The 19,684-nt window shown below is 43.8% G+C and overlaps 1 protein-coding gene across 4 annotated transcripts in view; it reads right to left on the reverse strand.

The window, feature by feature from the left end:
• Positions 1-19,684, reverse strand: part of dennd1b (DENN/MADD domain containing 1B) — a 147,847-nt gene that overhangs the window by 14,284 nt on the left and 113,879 nt on the right. For all 4 annotated transcript variants that reach the window (XM_083766410.1, XM_083766409.1, XM_083766408.1 and 1 more), the window contains 7 exons: positions 18,399-18,524; positions 14,342-14,446; positions 8,557-8,647; positions 6,806-6,846; positions 4,856-4,891; positions 3,322-3,378; positions 2,015-2,101 (listed from right to left, as the gene is read on the reverse strand). In XM_083766410.1, coding sequence (XP_083622536.1) covers positions 2,015-2,101; positions 3,322-3,378; positions 4,856-4,891; positions 6,806-6,846; positions 8,557-8,647; positions 14,342-14,446; positions 18,399-18,524 — 543 coding nt within the window. The remainder of the gene's footprint in view (positions 1-2,014; positions 2,102-3,321; positions 3,379-4,855; positions 4,892-6,805; positions 6,847-8,556; positions 8,648-14,341; positions 14,447-18,398; positions 18,525-19,684) is intronic.

Here is a 19,684-nt window from a genome sequence, read left to right on the forward strand (position 1 = left end):
TCACACTTACGCGCACACATGCACACACACACATGTACGTGCATGCTCTCACACAGACACACACACACACGCTCGTAAGCGCTGCTCTGGGACATGCCATCCTGTGTCCTGTGTGTCTCTGCACCAGTGGTCCCTGGGGACCCGTTACTGTGGCAATGAACAGGGATCAACGACAGGCTCAGGGGTGTGGTTGTGTGTTTATCCATCTGTGTGTGTGTGTGTGTGTGTGTGTGTGTGTCCGTACGTGTGTGTGTGTGTGTGTGTGTGTGTGTGTACATGCATGTGTGTCTGTCCATCTGTATGTGACTGTGCACACACACTCACACACAGATGGACAGTTTGTCCATCTGTGTGTGAGTGTGTGTGTGTGTGTGCGTGCGTGTGTGTGTGTGTGTGTGCATACGTACGTACGTGCGTGTGTGTGTGTGTGCATACGTACGTGCGTGCATGTGTGTGTGTGTGTGTGTGTGTGTGCATACGTACATGCGTGCGTGTGTGTGTGTGTGTGTGTGTGTGTGAACATTACACACAAGCTTGCTGCTAATCTCTGCATGCACAATAAAATCCTCAGTGTTCATTTCACTGTGGTTTTTTAATGGACGGTCCTTTGGGGTCAATTTATTACCTTTCAGAGTGAAATGTACACTGAGGATTTTACTGTGTGTGTGTGTGTGTGTGTGAGTGGGGGGGGGGGGGGTCCGAGGAGGATTTTCGAGGGGGAAAAAGCGAAGAAAAAAACTAAGCCTTAATTGGGATTTCCGTTTCTCTCCTCTCCTCGACCACCTCCCATCTCACTCTCCAGCCCCAACACACACACACACACACACACACACACACACACACACACACACACACACACACACACACACACACACACACACACACACACACACACACACACACACACACACTATGTGTGAGTTTATGAAGTACTGTTCTAATGGTGTATACGTGGGCAAAGGCTTGATTCATACTTAGTTGCGTGCCGGTGTCGCACAGTGAAACTAGCCAATCTACAGCTCACAGCCCGGTCGATGCACAATGAGCTTGTAGATCGGCTATTTCCAGAGTGTGTAACAACTCCAAGTGTTACTGATGTATAACTCAGCGGTTCTCAAACTGGGGTGCGGGGACCCGCAGTGGTCCTTGAGGAGTCTGAGTCTGTAACAGAGAGTGTACAAATGGAACCACTTGGTTCTGTTTGTACCCTCTCAGAGTTAGCATTCCATATTGGTAGATTGTGGTCTCAGAGATAGAAACGTATCAAATGGGGGTCCTGGGGCTTGTGAATATCAATCTGGGGGTCCATGAAATGAAGAAGTTTGTCGTATAACTGAAACACCGTCGCTACACATCCCTGTGCGAGTCTAATACTGCGTGTTTGCACATTTTCTAATGCTGTTACAAAGTAGACAACAAGCCAACACTTCAGAGGAAATGCTGACCAGCAAAGGAGCTGCTTAGTGGACTATCTGTACTGTTTCACCGCACGGAAACACGGACATGAACACAAACATCACACCGCTGTCAGGCACAAACCTTGTATCTCCAATGTTTCAACTTTTGAATGCCCTACTTCATCATACAAGAGTCGCACAAAAGTAGTGAAAATAGCCGATCGATTGCGAGCCATGTCTAACCAATGACTAGTCTAAACTAAGTATGCACCCCACTTCATTTAAAAAATAAATGAAAATGGATACTGGGCGACATACAAGGATTTCACCCGACGGCAACGATTACATCTGGCATCCTGACAAACTAATGTACATCAAAGACGCGCAGACAGAGATGACTGCATGGGGATGTGGAGGAGAGAAGGGGGTGCGGGGATGGAGGGGGGGAGTGGACAAGGTAGAGAAGAGTGCCGTAACAAGTCTGTCAGGTAACGACGGAACCCGGCCCAGAACAGACGCATCGTGCTGTCGACGCTTTTACATGGTGGCGTGTGTACAGTCAGTGCGTGTGCGTGTGTGTAGGTGCGTGTGTGTAAGCATATGTGTGTGTTTCTTACCCGTCTAATTTTCTGCAGTCTCCTTGGAGAGAGGCTGTTGGTGCTGGTGGGAGACCCAGAACGGGACGTCCCATCATCCTCCTCTTCCTGAGAGAGAGAGAGTGAGAGAGAGAGAGAGAGAGAGAGAGAGAGAGAGAGAGAGAGAGAGAGAGAGAGGGGAGAGAGAGAGAGAGGTGAGAGGGAAGAAGAGAGAGACAGTGAGAGAAAGTGAGTGAGAGATATGTAAATTGATTCATAAAATGCATTGATTAACTTAATTGATTGATGGCGTGGTTTTGATATTTCAGTGAGTGTTCAGGACATATGGACTATGGTATTGTACATTTCGTTGTTGCCTGAGGTTATCCAACCAAGAATCAGTGTATCAGACTCAGCCAGGCCCGAGGCTGGATAATGAGGCCAATGACTATCAGTTGTTTATCACATACCCAATTATTTTTATTTATTCACAAATACAACAAGAAAATAGCATTGGATCAACGCTTTGATTCAATGAATAGATGAACATTACTGTCCACGAGGAACTGCCCCAGTGAATGTAACGGTAATCCCGTTGGGATTTCCCCACAATATGGTCAGTGATGTCAGCTATAGGGATGATACGGCTTTACCACCCTCTCATTTATCACCCCCCCAAACACACACTCAAGAGTAAATACAGGCTGGCTATGTGACAAATGCATAATGTACAGACAAAATTACACTCACAATTTAGGCATTTAACAGCCATTTAACAAAATGAATGAAGTGTGATAAGCAGAGAACACACTGACGTTTGTTGTGGTAGTTTGAGTTGGAGAATGCCGTGTGTGTGTGTTGTGTGTACACAGCAGAACATATTTAATCTTTAGTCCCCCCCCCCACCGACACATCAAGCTTGCAATTGCCCTATCAAAGCCAGCGGGCTTATGGAAACATACACGTCGTTATATTGGCTTTGAGGAAATCACAGGGCTTCACTGATGAAATATGCAGACAATAAAGGCGCGAGGGAGAGAGAGAGGGTGTCCAATGACATGACAGGCCATAGCCAGAGGCACGCTGGTTAAAAATGTAACGGCCCCTGAACAAAGCGCTAAGCAGGTTTCACAAGCCATTAAAGGAGCCTGCGTCAGAACCGCACGCTCCATGTAAAGCAGCCTCCCTGTCTGTCCCTATGAGGAAGAGTGTCTGTTATGTACTGGATGTGTACGTGTGGACAGTTATGTGGGTTTGTGAGGTCCTACATATGTCTAATGAATGTGTGTGTGCACGCACGCACACACGAGTGTGTGACACTGAGAGGTGTGAAGGTGTAAGATGCTCACCCTTGCTTTGAGTCTGCCCTTAAAGTCTCGGATGCCCCTTTTTGCATGACTCTTGGCCTGGGACAGAGAGAAAAACACACACACACACACACACACACACACACACAGAACCCCCCCCCACACACACACACACACACACACACACACACACACACACACACACAGCTAATCAAAACATGCTGCATTAACATGCTACTCTGCTTTCATGTAACATCAAGACATGCTTTGATCCCAGTGGCCAAAAACACAGAGACAAAAGACTGTAAAAAGAGCATCTTGCACACTGACACAAGACAAGGTTACGTTCAGCATAAGGGGCTCTCCTCCATGGGACCCACCAGAGCCGCTGATATAGAGAGTTACGACACTCTTTGATCTCGACGCACCATCGCGGTCACATGGTTCATGACATTGCGTGTGCTTCTTCGACACCCATCATGAGGATTCAATGTGTGAAACTAGACAGCCGTGGTTCCCAAACAATGGATCTGGACTCCGGACCAATATTGGGGTTGTGGACCATTTATTATGGGTCGCGACTTCGCTTTCTATATTTAGTTTGGGATTATAATTTCAAAAGGTTTTTAATTATTTAAAAACTCAAACAAATACATTTTCAGAAAAACAAGAAATCTTAGAAATTCCAAAAATAAAAAGAGAAAAACTAATATTTAAGCAGCAGTGAGAATGGCAGCTGCAACGTGATCTTGTAGATCGGCTATTTTAATTTGGTTGTCGCAAATTAATTGATTTAATTATATATACATATTCGTCATTTACAATGTCAGTTCATGGGAGTTTGTGGTAACTGTCTCTCAATAGCTTTGGAAGCAACCTCATGGGCACAGGTCATTCAACAGAGCCCAAAAACACTCCTATTCACTGTCTTTAATGGCATTTAAAAGTAGGCTAAGTGATTTGTTTTATTAAACAGCTCTAAATTCTGATCTATAATCATTGCAAAAGAGTGTTCAATGACAGGGGTCTCCCCATCTGGATTACAGACGTACGTACATGTACATGTACAGAGAGTCAGTGCATTTATTGTAAGATACACCCCATTTGCCAGACAAACTGGCAAATGGGGTTGTAGAAACTGACTGATACATAAACCTTCACACTAATCAAGAGCAAAAGACAGCAGGTGAGAAGTAATTAGCATTGGATTGTCTAATGATTACATGAAAATGAAATGCAAGTGGGAGTGAACACATTGAAGGAAAAAGACAAGGGGCAGGTCTAGAGGGAAGGATTCCTGACATGCATTTAATTCAAGGTTCAAAATGTGTATTACATCTTACATACGAGTCCACAAGAGTCAAATGATTTGGTTTTAGCTCCTCAACACACTTTGAGTTACTGAGCAGATCGTGCTGTGCGCGTGGCTATCTACTTCTACATCGTTTTGCTACGTGAACTTGCACCTTTCAGAGGATGTGTGTTCTACAGCATTGGATGAATTTGAGGGATCTTTTTTTTTGTTGCATTAAGCGGCTGCATGTTGAACATTTGTGGTCTTCGCAGATAAACTTACCTTAGTAACTGCTGTGTTGATCAATGCTCCTCCTCTCTGGAAAGCAGAGGACACAGGGTTAAATGATGATCCATCCATCCGTCAACCCATCTCCCAGACCCACATAGCACCACACTTCATTCCCATGTAAAAACACACAGGTTTCAAAATAGGCCCACAAAAGGATCACATCTCCTAAACATGACACCACTGTTGGGCAGGAACCTTGTATCTCCACATTTCTCAATATTTTTGGAGACTATCTTGCTATTTGGGATTTTTCCCTTAATAAAATGTGATAAAAGTGTGTCTGTGGGTTTTATAAATATTGAACAAATCAAAAGAACCACAGGGCGAGGGGCGACCTCGCCCTAAAGGGCATGCACGCATCCGCCTCGTTGACGGCAGACTGCTGTGCGAGCGATGGCGCTTTGGCATGGGGGGTCAGATCAACATGGAATGAATTCTGTACTGGCCATATAAGGAGCATGTCTTGAGTGTACAGGGTTTGATGAGGTCAGATCAACATATGCAATGTCAGAACAGGAACAGGCCGGGCCTCAATTTTACGGGCCTGTTGAGAACTCTAGTTTTAGCCGGCTGCATTAAAAAGGAGAGATTGACAAGAGACGAGACAATGAACAGTGACACAATACAATGCCACGGTAATGCTCGACAGAAGGTTTGTACAGTATTTGTTGACCGGCTACCACTGGCACATATCTCACTCCTTGACCTTTGGTCGCAATTAACAGCTTGTGACTAAATAATAACTATTTTGGATCCATTGGAAAACAGGTTGTTTTCATTTACTGAAAACTAACGATTAGGGACATACAAGGTTTCCATCCCGACAGCGAGGATAAACAACATTCTTTGGAATGTGTCTTTGCTCAAAAACACCCTCTAACAGGGATTTGAAGAAGGGAGGGCTGTTTGATTGATTTCTACTTTGAGTTCTGCAGACGGACTGTACACCCCGATATCTCCTCTTTCTACAGTATCTGTGCTTGGCTTGCTGCATCTCTCTCTCTCTGGTCCTTGGTGTGAGCACAAGGCGCCAGAACAGAGCTAAATGGCTAAACAGTGTAAATGGCAGCCGGTCTGCGTTTCAGAAGTGGGCAGAGGGTAGAGGGGCCGAGGTGAAGGCCCCCCCCCTCTTATAGATCCCTGTCAGTCAGGAAATGTGAACTTTAACAAACCTTTGAAGAGCACTCTAGAGAACTAATTCAGCCTCGGCTGAGGATGAGAGAGAGACTGGGGGAGAGAGAGACAGACAGACAGAGAGAGAGAGAGAGAGAGAGAGAGAGAGAGAGAGAGAGAGAGAGAGAGAGAGAGAGAGAGAGAGAGAGAGAGAGAGAGAGACACACACACACGCAAACAGAGAGAGAGGGGAGAGGGGGAGGGAGAGAGAGAGGGAGAGATGGAAAGAATATGATGAGGGAGGAAGAAAAAGATGAGGGCGAGAAAGAGCAAACGAGAGAGAGAGAGAGAGAGAGAGAGAGAGAGAGAGAGAGAGAGAGAGAGAGAGAGAGACAGAGATCTGTGTTCTTGGTCGGTTCAATGGAGTAATGCTTGTGTTTGCTGCCAGATCAACATGTCATGTCGGAACGTGTCTTGTCGCATCAAATCACTTCTGTCTCCCCCTCTCTGTCTGTCTCCCCATCTGTCTGTCTGTCTGTCTGTCTGTCTGTCTCCCCCTCTCTGTCTGTCTCCCCGTCTGTCTGTCTGTCTGTCTCCACTGTCCTATTGCACGCCTTGCTTCACACAGCAAAGCACACTCCCTACGTTCATTCAGCCCCTTCACTCCAAAGGCAACAGTAGGACTTCAAACAGAGAGACGTGTCAATCACACTCTCAATTAAATACAACTCTGGGGTAAATAAATAAATATAGAAATATATAAATAAAAACAGGGCCTCAGATAAAAGCATTTAGGTACAGTGAGCAGGATGGATATTCAATGAATACCTTCACGGTGTGCATCCACTGTTGGTAAGACTTTGAATTACCTGGAATAGTTGAAGAAAATATAGAGATAGAGAATTAGTTGTGTTACACTTAATATTCTTTTAGCAAAAGTACGGTAACATATTTTGGGAAAATGTGTGGATGTTTTGCATACAATTGCCAATGTTGTTTAATCTAGACGAAAACTGGACCGCTTGGGGGTTTAAGTGGTTAAAGGGATTGTGACATAAAAAAAAAGGTTTTGGAATTGTTCTTGTTTTTTTAGGTTTTCTAATCTCAATTGCACCCAAAAAACATGAACCTTTAACATTCAGTAGATTTTCTGTGATCTGGGGTTTTCTGGCTCAAACAGGTGCTCTGATTTGCCGGCAGTAAGTGATGCAAGACCCTGCAAATCCCATATATGTCAATGGGATTTGCCAGCAGATGTCACTGTTTTCACTGTGTTGCCTGTTTTCATTGTAGCTCAAAAGGCTTCCAAACCCCAAAGAAAACTTCAGACCACAGAAAATCCACTGAATGTTCAAAGTTCAGGTTTTTTGGGTGTAATTGAGGTCATAAAACCTAAAAGAAAAAAGAAAAAGAAAAATAAATGAAAATGAATGTCATAAAACCTTTAACAGACGTTTTGTTACAGTATTAATGTACAGCCAATGACTCACTGTCCTGCTTGATTGACAAGAGACGAGACAATGAACGTGACAGAATACAATAATGTCTACAAATAGAGCGCAATGCCACGGTAATGCTCGACAGAAGGTTTGTACAGTATTTGTTGACTGGTTACCACTGGCACATCCAATTAGTGTTGCTTGCAAAGCTACAGACACAGAAGAGAAGTGTTCCGTCTCATATTCGTTATTCTTATTCCGCTCCTAGTTTGCCGTCTAACTGAAAATAAAGTGATAAAGTTAAACAATCAATGGCAAATATAAAAAAAGAGAAAGAAAAGCCATTCCCACTTCTGAAGAATAGAATAGATATAGGCTGAGTGGAGGCTGGCTTCATGGTGATGGATTGGGGCACAGTTTGCTTTATGGAGCTGAAGCCACACAGAAATAAGAGTGGATAAGGTGTAGGGACAGCAACACCATCCTCTAATATTACGGCAGAAATCCATCAATGCGTTGCATTTCTATAAACAAAGCTGGTGTGTATTCTGAGCTGAAAATCCTACTTGCGTTTGTACGTTGCACCATGCAGAGACCATTGCACTGTGATGCACTGACCACACTAATTTCTATAACAATATCACATGAATTATTTGACCACCCTTGTTTGTTTTATTTAAAGGGATATAGGTGGCCCTCCTATCCAGTCTAATGATGATATAATTTACACTTCTGCCATTTAAGCAACAGGTTTTCATGTGAAAATGAGAAACCAAGCCGTGACAATCTCTTATCAACTCAAGCACATTCTGTGGACCATGCACATTCTGTGGACCATGCACATTCTGTGGACCATGCACATTCTGTGGACCATGCACATTATGTGGACCATGCACATTTATCAGCACCGCTTTCCATCAAGTGCCTTTATTTTAGTAGATCGTAGTTATTAATGTATCGCATATGAGTTCTCTCCTTGCCATGACGTCCGTTTTTATCGCTTTTAAGTATTTCGCCTCCCCTTTTACTCACCGCTTTCATTTCTATAGATAAGCATCCTGGATTAATTTGCGACATTATTATGCAAAACAAACACAATGGCCCTGATTGATTGATTGGGGTTGGCCTTGGATCACTCACTTCCACAGAAGCCCCCGTCTGTGATCTCCTCCTCAAATATGTCGCTGAAGCCTCGGCCTGCGTTCAATTTGGCCAGACGTCCGTCGATGAACTGCAACCATAAATCACACCAACAGCACATTTATTAGAGTCAGGAGAGGTGGGCACACAACATGAACGCAAAACAAAACACATGGTTACTCTTAGACATATAGAGAGACACACACACACACACACACACTCACACACACACAGTACAAAAATAAAACAGTACACCCTAAAATCCAGTTAATCCATTTGGTTAGATTTGTAGATTCTCGGTGGTTAACCACGTAAACCCTTTATTCTGAGAAAAAACGGACCAGAGTTGCAGCTGTATTTATTACCAAATGTCTTTGCCAAATAGCCAATCTAGTGATGTGTTGTGAGCTTGTAGATCGGCTATTTTTGGCTAATGTTCCCCCCCAGGACATGGATGCCGATGGGTTCAAGTGGTTAAATGAATATTGAGGATTTTACTGTGTGGCATTAATCCCGGCAGATTAGGCAGGTTGCAGGTAATAGGGATTTGGTAACGTGGAGCAGGTGAGGGATTAGGGCAGCAGACTACACACTGCATGCTGTCTGAGACTTGTGGAAGTTTCATTTCCTCCCTTTGTCACATGAAGAGCGTAAAACACAAACTCATAAATATGGCCCTAATAACCCAGACAGCTACTGCGGCTCACTGGTGCACACACACACACACACACACACACACACACACACACAGAGACACACACGCACACACACACTCTACTGACGCTTGTATAAGAAAACCATACGCAAATTTCTGTCTGGCAAGCACACATGCAAGAAATGTGTGAATGCACACACACACGCACACGCACCTCTTCTCTAAGGAAATACAACAAATTAACAACAAAAAAAGCAGCGTATGAAAAACATGCAGTTGTAATTTAACCACCCATGACCAAGTATACTACACAAGAAAGGAAGAGCAAAGCAAAACACAAAATAATAGCCGTAATAATAGTAATATAATAATGTGTGCTATCATAGCACACATTATGAGTTGCGGTTCTCCGGCAGCTCGGTAAAGTGTGATTTATACTTGGTTGCGTATGGGGGCGAAGAGCATAAGTAAGTAAGTAAAGCGTATGGTGTTTTGCACTGAAAATATATAATTTTCAGTGTGAGACACCAAGGTGCAACTAAGTACAGTATAAATCAGGCGTAACGCTTCAGTGGCCTGACGACCATGTGAACGTGGAGAAGAATGTCTCATTAATTCATGAATTATGTCTTATTAATTCATTATTAAGCCATTAGAACCGAGAAAGCATCTGTGTCATACTGTCATTTTAGATTTAAAGTAGTTAATATAGCATTACAATCATTTTGACCACTTTAACCATTATTTCATACTTTCATACGATTATTTCAACCATTATTTCATACTTTCAACCATTATTTCATACCGCACTATGAGCTTGTAGATCTGCTTTTTTATTGTGAAGATTTGTGCAAATCTTTGAATATATACAGTGTATATACTGTAAGTGAAGTGAACATTCTTAACCCATTCTGACCGGGCACCCATTTTGGTGTCGGCATCATGTTATACTTTAGCTATTAAAAAATAGCAGATCTACAAGCTCATATCGCGCCACCGAGTGGCGCGATACGAGCTTGTAGGTCTGCTATTTTTTTTTAAATCAAAGAACGACTGACATTTTTTTGAATCTGATCTCAGGTCAGAATGGGTTCATCAGACCAGTGTGTGTCCAGTGGAAACCTCGTATGAATCTGATCTCAGGTCAGAATTGGTTAACATCATTTTGGGGGTTCCTTGACGGTAAAGAGTTTGAGCACCACTGATATAGCAACATTCAGTAGGTTTTTCAGAAAACTGTTATGTCTCATTGTTAATACAGTATAGCACACACACATTTCAGCCTTCAGTCTGTATTTACATGAATGTTACATTGATTTAAATACAGACACATGAACCAATCTGTCCTAACTACTTAAAGGGACACTTTTTGCTAAAAAATATATGTTAATGACGTTTCCCCCAGGAAAGTGTTCTAAATCTTCTAAACGTCATTAACATATATATTTTAGCAAAAAGGGTATAGTGTCCATTTAAGGTAGGGTAAGTGATTTTCTTTGGTTAAAATACTCTATTGTGATAGTACACATTGCTATGTGTGTGTTCAGTAACAGGAGTCTCCATGTCTCACCAACTTTATCCAATCAGGATAGAGAACTCAGTCAGGAACTCTATAAACATTAAGCTGATAAACGGCTACTTTCTCCTGATTGGCTGTAATTTTGTCACCTGAAAATGTATTTTCTGTTTATTAAAGAGCTGGAGAGACAGAGAGACCCTGGTTATTGTCAAACAATCTATAGCAATGATTACTATCAGAATAGTGATTTAACCTTTAAACAAAAAACTTTTTGATTTAACCAAAAAATATCACTTAACCTACCTTTAATAGTTTATGTGTGTAGGACTGCTGCTGTGCCAATGTGATAAAACAGTGTCGTTTTGAATACATTGACATTTTTTCCCCTTAATGTAATATGGCAATATGTACAAAATGCATCAATAAGCAGTGTGTGGATATCTGAGGAAATCCTGCTAAGTGGTTCCAAACAGCACAGCCCTCTTCTGCCGTTTGGTCAGATTGGGGGGTTTCTTCATTAAATGCTTCTAATGAGAGGTGAGACTGCAGGTTCCAGCCACTGCTCTGCTACTTCACTGGTCCAATTAGTGCAGATAATCAAACCAAACCATCACCTAGCAGCCAAAGTCTCCACTCAGTCCCTCCCCTTTCCCCTGGACCAGACTACCTGCCTCATGGTGCTCTTTAATTACATTTTACTCAACAATGGCACAGTAATCACCAAGACACAAAAGCAGGACGCGCACGCACGCGCACGCACACACACACACGCACACACACACACACACACACACACACACACACACACACACACACACACACACACACACACACACACACACACACACACACACACACACACACACACACACACACACACACACACACACACACACACACACACCTTTTTTTTGAGCACTTGAGAGAGAGAAATGTACTGACAGAAAACAGAAAAACGGTTGCAGGAGGACTAATTAATTAGTAGTACTAGTACTTTGGCGAAGAGCACCATCTAACTAGCGTAATCACTGAAAACACGTCATTAATGTCCGCGGACGTCCATGGCAGTCAATGTGTTGGTACAGTACTGATTTACAGTACAGGTTCCTTTATTGTCCTTCATTCCTTTCATTGTCCCAATGACATACGATGTACGTATTGTTCAATATGTACGATAAAATGCCTGCACTGTGACGTGCAGCAAACTGCGAAGACCAGATGTTATACTCTACAGCGCTCAGGGAAGCCATCCAAAATTGGAGGGTTAACTACCGTGGTTGACCCACCGCACAGCTTCCACAATTTGCCAACATAACAAAACAGTCAGTCTTGGCTGGTGTATGGCAGGCAGGTTGTCTCATGCAGCCATTATATACAACACCTTCTGTTTCTAGGGAAATTCGTCTGTCATTTGGTTTTGCAAGGAATAAAATAAAAACGCCCTGCCCCCGCACACTCTTCGATTCGCAGCTTGGGAAACATAGCGATTCATAGAGAATGAGGGATGATTATTGATTGATGGGAAGGTATTATGTGAACAAAGGTTCTGTGGCAGTAAATTGGCAGAGTGAGAGTCCCCCCGCAGACCTAATGAAGCCTGTGTTTCACTCGCCTTTTGTCAATAAGAGGACGAGGGCTCACTGTATCAGCCTCAACTAATGCAATTCACATGCATGTGCGTAGGATGGTTGATAGGAAGCAGGTTAATGTTGACAGGCTTTCCTCTGCATTCTTTTAGCAGCCTCCTCCCAGTTACTCTGTTTCAAACAGAGATGGGCTGCTGGGCTGAACAGAGAAGAGACTGGTTCCGGGAACCCAAAGTGTGTTAAAGGAGATGAGAGGGAGGAAAGAGAGAGAGATGAAATGTACGTGTGCAAGGTTGGTTCAGTGTCCATGTCAATTCAATTCAATTTGGTTTCATCAAATTTTGGATTCAAGCACGATGCAATTTAAAAGTGCTGTATTGAGCCTCATGATGCAGCTCTGTAGATTGACTCATGTACACAGAGCTATACTAACAATGAAGGAGCAGCTACTGTAGGGGGCTATATCGCTACGAGATGAACAAGACACAGGACTATATGCCACGCTGCTGATGCCATATTGTCCTGGAGGAGCTGAGGTTCAAGTTGCATCATCATGTAGTAGAACTATATCATAATACCATACGAGTGTCTGTTGTCATCGGTTGAAATCTCTTCTTTTTTTGCAGTAGACAATATACATTATGCATATTATGCCAATAGCATAAATACAACTTTAATTACACTGTAGTGTTTGTAATCCTAAAAAAAATAAGATATGTATTTTTCCCCCCTAGAAAGACTTAAGCCACGATGAACCATGATGAGACATAAACGAGTAAGCGAGAAAGCGCTCAGTGAAGCTTCAGTCAAAGCACATATATTTTTTTCATCTGTCAATAATTTCAGTATAATTTTACAGAGGCATACATACAAACAAAAAGTCGAATTGTAAACAGATAAATATCATAAGTAGTAGTAAATACTGGTCCTGTATACCTACGTAATAACCGGAGGCAATAATCAAAATCAGAATCAACCCAAAATCCCCACTTGTACAGTATGTGTGCAATGCATGCCTGCTGCCCAAGTACATGAGTGCAAGTATTGGACTGCACACACACACACACACACACACCCCGGCACTTCCATCTCCGTATGCCTTTTGCGAGTGGATGTGGGTCATGGCCGGAGCACGGCTCAGGCAGACTGCTGGCCTCTCTCACTTTAGTGGGGAGAGAGAGAGAGAGAGAGAGAGAGAGAGAGAGGGAGTGAAGCAGATAACCACCACCCATCCTCCTGCGCTGGGGCAGGAGAGGAGAAGATAAGCAGCCCATTTCCTGATTTATACTTGGCTGATCATCGTGTCGTGCACCGAAAAAATTGCCGATGCTACAAGCTCAGAACACGCAGCAGTGCTGTGCGTTCTGAGCTTGTACATCGGCTATTTTTCCGGTGCACGGCGCTAGCCGGGGCGCCAACTAGGCTCATTGCCCAAACGCTACCGCTCAGGCAAAGAGCTGTCCATGAGGATGCTTTGAACTGGCACCCGCTATCAGCTATGCCTGAGAAAACATTATGGACGGGACGGGACGAGGGGGGGGGGGCAGAGTGTCCATGCAGCGAAACAAAAGCCTTATGTATTCTCAGGGCTAAATCACAGTCACGTCACAGAGGTATTTTTATTAGTCCAGATTTCTCTATCTTTCTCCCCCCCCCCCCCCTCCCCTCCAAGTTATCTGGAGTGTGACTGCACCAACAGTGCTACAGTAGGTTCAGTTACTGATGTGAAGACTTGGTTTGAGTGAAATTAAGGCAATGAACTCAAACAAAACAAAAAAGAAAAGAACACATGCCAACAACCACAAAGAAAAGTACACATAATTTGTTCACACATGTACTGTAGCTACTGTACGCACTGTACGCACTGTACGCACTGTACACACACACACACACACACACACACACACACACACACACACACACACACACACACACACACACACACACACACACACACACACACACACACACACACACACACACACACACACACACACACACACACACACACACACACACACACACCTGTTTGAAGAGCTGCAGGTTGACAGCCATGGACAGGAAGTCCCTAGTGGTGCTTGATCGATGATGGTTCACGAAACTCTCCTCGCAGAACGTGATTGGTTCCCCCTGGCCAACAGAACGTGAACAGAACAGAACGTGATTGGTTCCCCCTGGCCAACAGAACATGAACAGAACAGAACGTGATTGGTTCCCCCTGGCCAACAGAACATGAAACGAACAGAACGTGATTGGTTCCCCCTGGCCAACAGAACACGAACAGAACAGAACGTGATTGGTTCCCCCTGGCCAACAGAACACGAACAGAACAGAACGTGATTGGTTCCCCCTGGCCAACAGAACATGAAACGAACAGAACGTGATTGGTTCTCCCTGGCCAACAGAACATGAACAGAACAGAACGTGATTGGTTCCCCCTGGCCAACAGAACGTGAACATAACAGAACGTGATTGGTTCCCCCTGGCCAACAGCAACAACCAGTCAGATACTGTCTACTGACTTAAATAAAACCATTGATATATTTAACAAAATACGTTTGTACGAGGCTCTTTTGCGCATGTGAACATGCCATTAAGTGTTACTAAAAGTTAGTAACTTTTTAATGTGTTTGTGACTGACGTCATGTTAAACATGCCATAATAATTAACCACCTTGTGTGAAAATAAATATTTTCACACCGTTTCTTCATTAATGAGCTGCGTAGTTGTCACAATAAAAAAAACTATGACATTTAAACAAAAGCCGGAACGAAAGAGGCAAGGAGGTAGGGAAGGAAGGAAGAGGAAGGGAACATACAAAACGTGTCCCTTTAAAACGGACCCCTCAAGCACAGTCATATCCTAGCATACACACACTCTGCTCTGCATCAACACATTATAGTATTACTATTTCTTACATCATGTCTGTTGGCCTGTGAGCTATAGTGGAGAAGGATGACAACAGAGCTACTGCAGGCCAATAGCACACAGCCCCGCAGTCATTACCCATGCATGTTTTCTCATAATTAACATAATTCTCACACAATTTCGGCGATGTTCTAGATTCTCTCTCGTGTAGGAACAATGTGCTTTGTCTATTCCAGGCTATAGGCACAGTGGGACACATAAAAACAACTTTACAGCGTTAGAGAGACTAGCCCCGTTTTCAAGGGCTGGGCTGGAGAATACCACTGTCCCACATTACATCACAGGAATTCTGCTCCACTTAGATCACTGGCAGTTTTAAAGGAGAGGGCCTATCGTAAAAGTGGAAGTGACTTAAGCCCTAGTTGTATCATCTTTGCAATCTACTTTAGCCTCACACTTGACTCAAGTTAATAACTGAGTGATGTGCTGAAGAAGACTGATGAGGAATTACAGAAACATGAACTCTCACTTTAAGATTTAAGGCAGACATATTTAATTAGTTGTCTTATTTTCAATTCTGAACTCCTAAATAACTATTTTGAATTGTAATGCCATTTTACAATGTGTCTTAATGCTTTACTGTCTTGTGTAAAGGACTCTGAATTGCTTTGTTGTGGAAATGTACAATACAAAACAATTGCACTGCCTTGCCTGGCCTTTCTAAACAGGCACACGTTGGGCTCACATATAGAACTGCATAGAATGCCTCAGATTACCTATATAATTATGATTACCTTACTTCCACAATAACAATATTTCAATGTTAAGATGAAGTTCTTGGGTACTACCACAAATATTCAATTTAAACTATTAAGAGTATTTTAATAAAAGAAAACATTCTAAAACCTACTAAAATGACTATTTATTGCTTTCCATTAACACATTTGATTCCGTTGGTAGGTATAGTGTCCTGATTAATTAATCGAGTAGGCTCGTCTTGAGGTGTTTGATATCACTATAGGATTGCCTTGCTATTGTCCATTTCTTTAACCGCTCCAGTTACTGTGCACGGTTGCTAGGGCCCCGTCCACACTGTCTCATTCACCATAGCCATTAGCTTCTGTTTTAGCCGCAGCCTTTGCGCGCTTTTTTCTCGTAAACTACGGCGCTATCCGGTGAGCACGATGGGAACATTTCTAGAGCAAGGATGGACCTCATTTTAGCTCGCTAGCATTGATGTTATGCTTTAGCATCTAAGATGGCACCCCAAACCAGACTCATCACAAGTCTGGACTCACTCACACGTGGCACCCAAGCGCCATACCACTTTCGTCCAGCAGGTGGCACTCATTGTGTTAGTACAGATTTTTACACACAATGGCTCTTGGGAGAATTTGCATGGCGTGGCCATGGGAGGGTTACAGACTTTGACAGCTCCCTTGGCACTAACCCGACCAAGCGGTCGCGCTACCTGACGAAGTAATAATCGCAATCGCAACACTACCCCATGCAGACTTTCCCCAACGGCAAACTAGTGACTTCTCTCAGGTCACAAGCCCACTTCCCCTGACGTCATACTGTATACTCCAACACCCCCCCTCCCCCGCTCCAAATGACACTAATGAATGAATCACTATTCACTTTCACAGATGCACTTGCAGCAGTACCGCGAATAGAAACCTTGAGCTATTTCAGGTCGTTTCGCGAGACGAGGCGCGCGCTGCTCTGAGCTGGTGAGAAGACGACGCAGCGGGAGGAGGATTGACGAGGGCTGAAATTGATGACCTATATAATGCTGTTCTAATCAGCTGTTTGCTTTTCCAGCTCATTATCATTTCCCCACGTTTTCTTCCCATTTACAGCTCAGCAAGGCTCCGTCCACACGACCCCACCCCCCCTTCTGTCGAAGCATATGGGCTCGCCGAGCGCAGCGCGAGGCCTAGGAGGGAGGCTTTTTTTATACTGCGCGGTGTATCGGGACGTGGGACGCATCCTTGGGATTCTCATCAACACATGTGTGTCTGCCTGGGTAAACACGTGTTTCACACCATGACTTTTATATAGATGCTAAATAAAATATGTTATGGTATTTAACTGACAGAAAACATCACACATGTGCTTTGTGCATTCATGCACTCGCACTCACTCACTTGCTTGTGTGTGCACACACGGCACAAAAGTGTGTGCGCGTGTGTGTGGTTGAGCATCGTCAAGTGTTTATGTATAGGGTGTCCTTATGTTATGACGTCTGTTATAACAAAATGGTCCATTTTGTTCCGTTTCTACACTCGCGTTAAATTGTACACTTGATTTTACAGTGTGCGGACGAGACGCCATCAATAATGTAGCGTCTCCACTCTCCGCTCAGGGTGTCCACACAGTCCAATTAATCTCAAAGCCAGAGGAACAAAGGCCTCACCGTTTGACAAAACAGGGCATACTGTATAGCTTGCTCTGACTTCAACTTGATAAGTAGAAAGTGGCGGCTTTAGAAAAGGGAAAGTCAAACACCAAAGGTGGCTAAAACGGATTCTCAAAGAACGTGTCACAGCTCCGCTGACATTTCACTGACTCAGTCAGGCTCACGTTTTCAGTTTGTGTTGGCTGGAGAATCTAGAAACAAAGAGAAAACCTAATCCCCAAACCCCTTTAACGTTCAAAAGCACCTGGACCTGACCACTTTGAGGTGAAGTTAGACCACTCATGTCCACAGCAAGGGCTGTTAACTATGTTATGTTATAAACAATTAACTAAATTATTAACTGGCAAAGGTAAAAACAACATTCATAATAATATAGGTATTTGTATGTACAGTCTTTCAGGTTGAGGTTTTACTATTTGAGTAAAGCCTAATTTATACTGGGCAGTGTCCACCAAAAAAAATGTCAGAAGAATGCATTGTGAGCTTATACATGTGCTACTTTTGGCACAGGACACCGTTGTATGACAGAGTATAAATTAGGCAAAAAGAAACTAACTATTTCTTTCGGCCAACCAGAAATTGACTTTTACAGTCCACATCCACCTGCTGCCAGACTCCCATTATTACCTGAACTGAAAATACAACATGAGCTCCCAAAACATTACCAGTATTAGGTCAATGGACAGCACCGAATCCCTGTCACAGTGAAGCAAATCAGCGTCTCGATACGAGGCTAAAATTAAACAATATGGTATATGACAACGTGATTTGAGCATAGCAGGGCAGTTTTACCGGCTTGTAGCGGAGCGCGTCGCGGTACGAGCCAAAGAGAGCGGCCTGCGCTCTCAAGAAGGCCCTGGCAACACCGCTTCCTGTCGCTGTCGACTGCTTCTTCAGCCTACTCTTCAGGGAGGACACCTGAGATAGAGAGAGAGAGAGATAGAGAGGAATAGGGAGCGGAAGGCAGACACAAGGAGAGAAGAAGGGGGAGATAGAGGGGGGTAAAAGTTAAATTATCACCTCTGAAATTGGTAGAGGAAACCTCAAGCTCATTCTGGGTGTGAAGTATCACATTTGCAGGTCAATTCCAAAAGAGAAAGAAACCCCGAAAAGAGGGAGAGAGAAAAGAAAGGGTGACGTTCCATCTTTTCCTCTGAGCCTATCTTTGCTCTGCTGCTGAGAGAGCACCTGCTGCTTCGCTAATTGAGGAGAAGATGGGAAGGAGAGAAGAGAGGGGGGTGGTGGAGGTGGATATAGGAGCGAGGAAATAGAATATCTCGCCCTCTTTCCACGTCACCACCCCCGCTACGCTCTCCATCACCTCCTTTGCGTATTCTTCTGCTACCTCCGTCTACTGCTCTCCTCTCATGCCCTCCTGGACTTCCTCTAAGAGGAAGTCTTGACATAAAATGTCTTTAATTATTTCGCCCCCCTCTTCTGCTGGCTCCCCCGCCCCTTCCAGGAGTTCAGACAAGGAGTCGGAGGAGCAGCAGGCTTCAGCTTGTTTTAGGACGACAAAAGATTCACCCGGGCTAGCAGACCCTGGGGAGTCTGGGGAAGAAGTTGTCAAGAGCCTCTGCTCTGCTGTGGCCCGAGTCTGTCGAGGGAGGGAGAGAGACAGAGAGAAAAACAGACAGAGAGAGAGAGAGAGAGAGAGAGAGAGAGAGAGAGAGAGAGGCCACGGTTCCCTGTATTTCTGTGTGTGTGTGTAGGTTGTGCTCTCTTGTCACAAAAGTAAAGTTTGATCGGTTTGGGTTGCACAGTAGGTCCAGCTAACTGGAATGCATCTTTTTGACTAATAGGAAACAAAAAAGCCAAATAAGTTCTAGCCCGTAGTTCTGAAGTAATTTCTAATGTCACATTTAATTTAACTGAACACAAGAAAGATGCTTTACAGAACAACTTGCTTAATTACAAACCAATGTCTAAAAAATTTGCCATAGTAGCGTTACGTGAGCTTGTAAATCAGCTATTTTTGGTATGAGGTTGAGATTTTGACCTGCTCATTGGTGTACTTTGTGTCGCGTTGTGAGCTTGTGTGAGCACCGCCACCCAAGCAAGGAATGCCCTGAACCCCT

This window comes from Protomyctophum parallelum (genome assembly GCF_964188405.1).
Source record: "Protomyctophum parallelum genome assembly, chromosome: 6".
Taxonomy (NCBI): domain Eukaryota; kingdom Metazoa; phylum Chordata; class Actinopteri; order Myctophiformes; family Myctophidae; genus Protomyctophum; species Protomyctophum parallelum.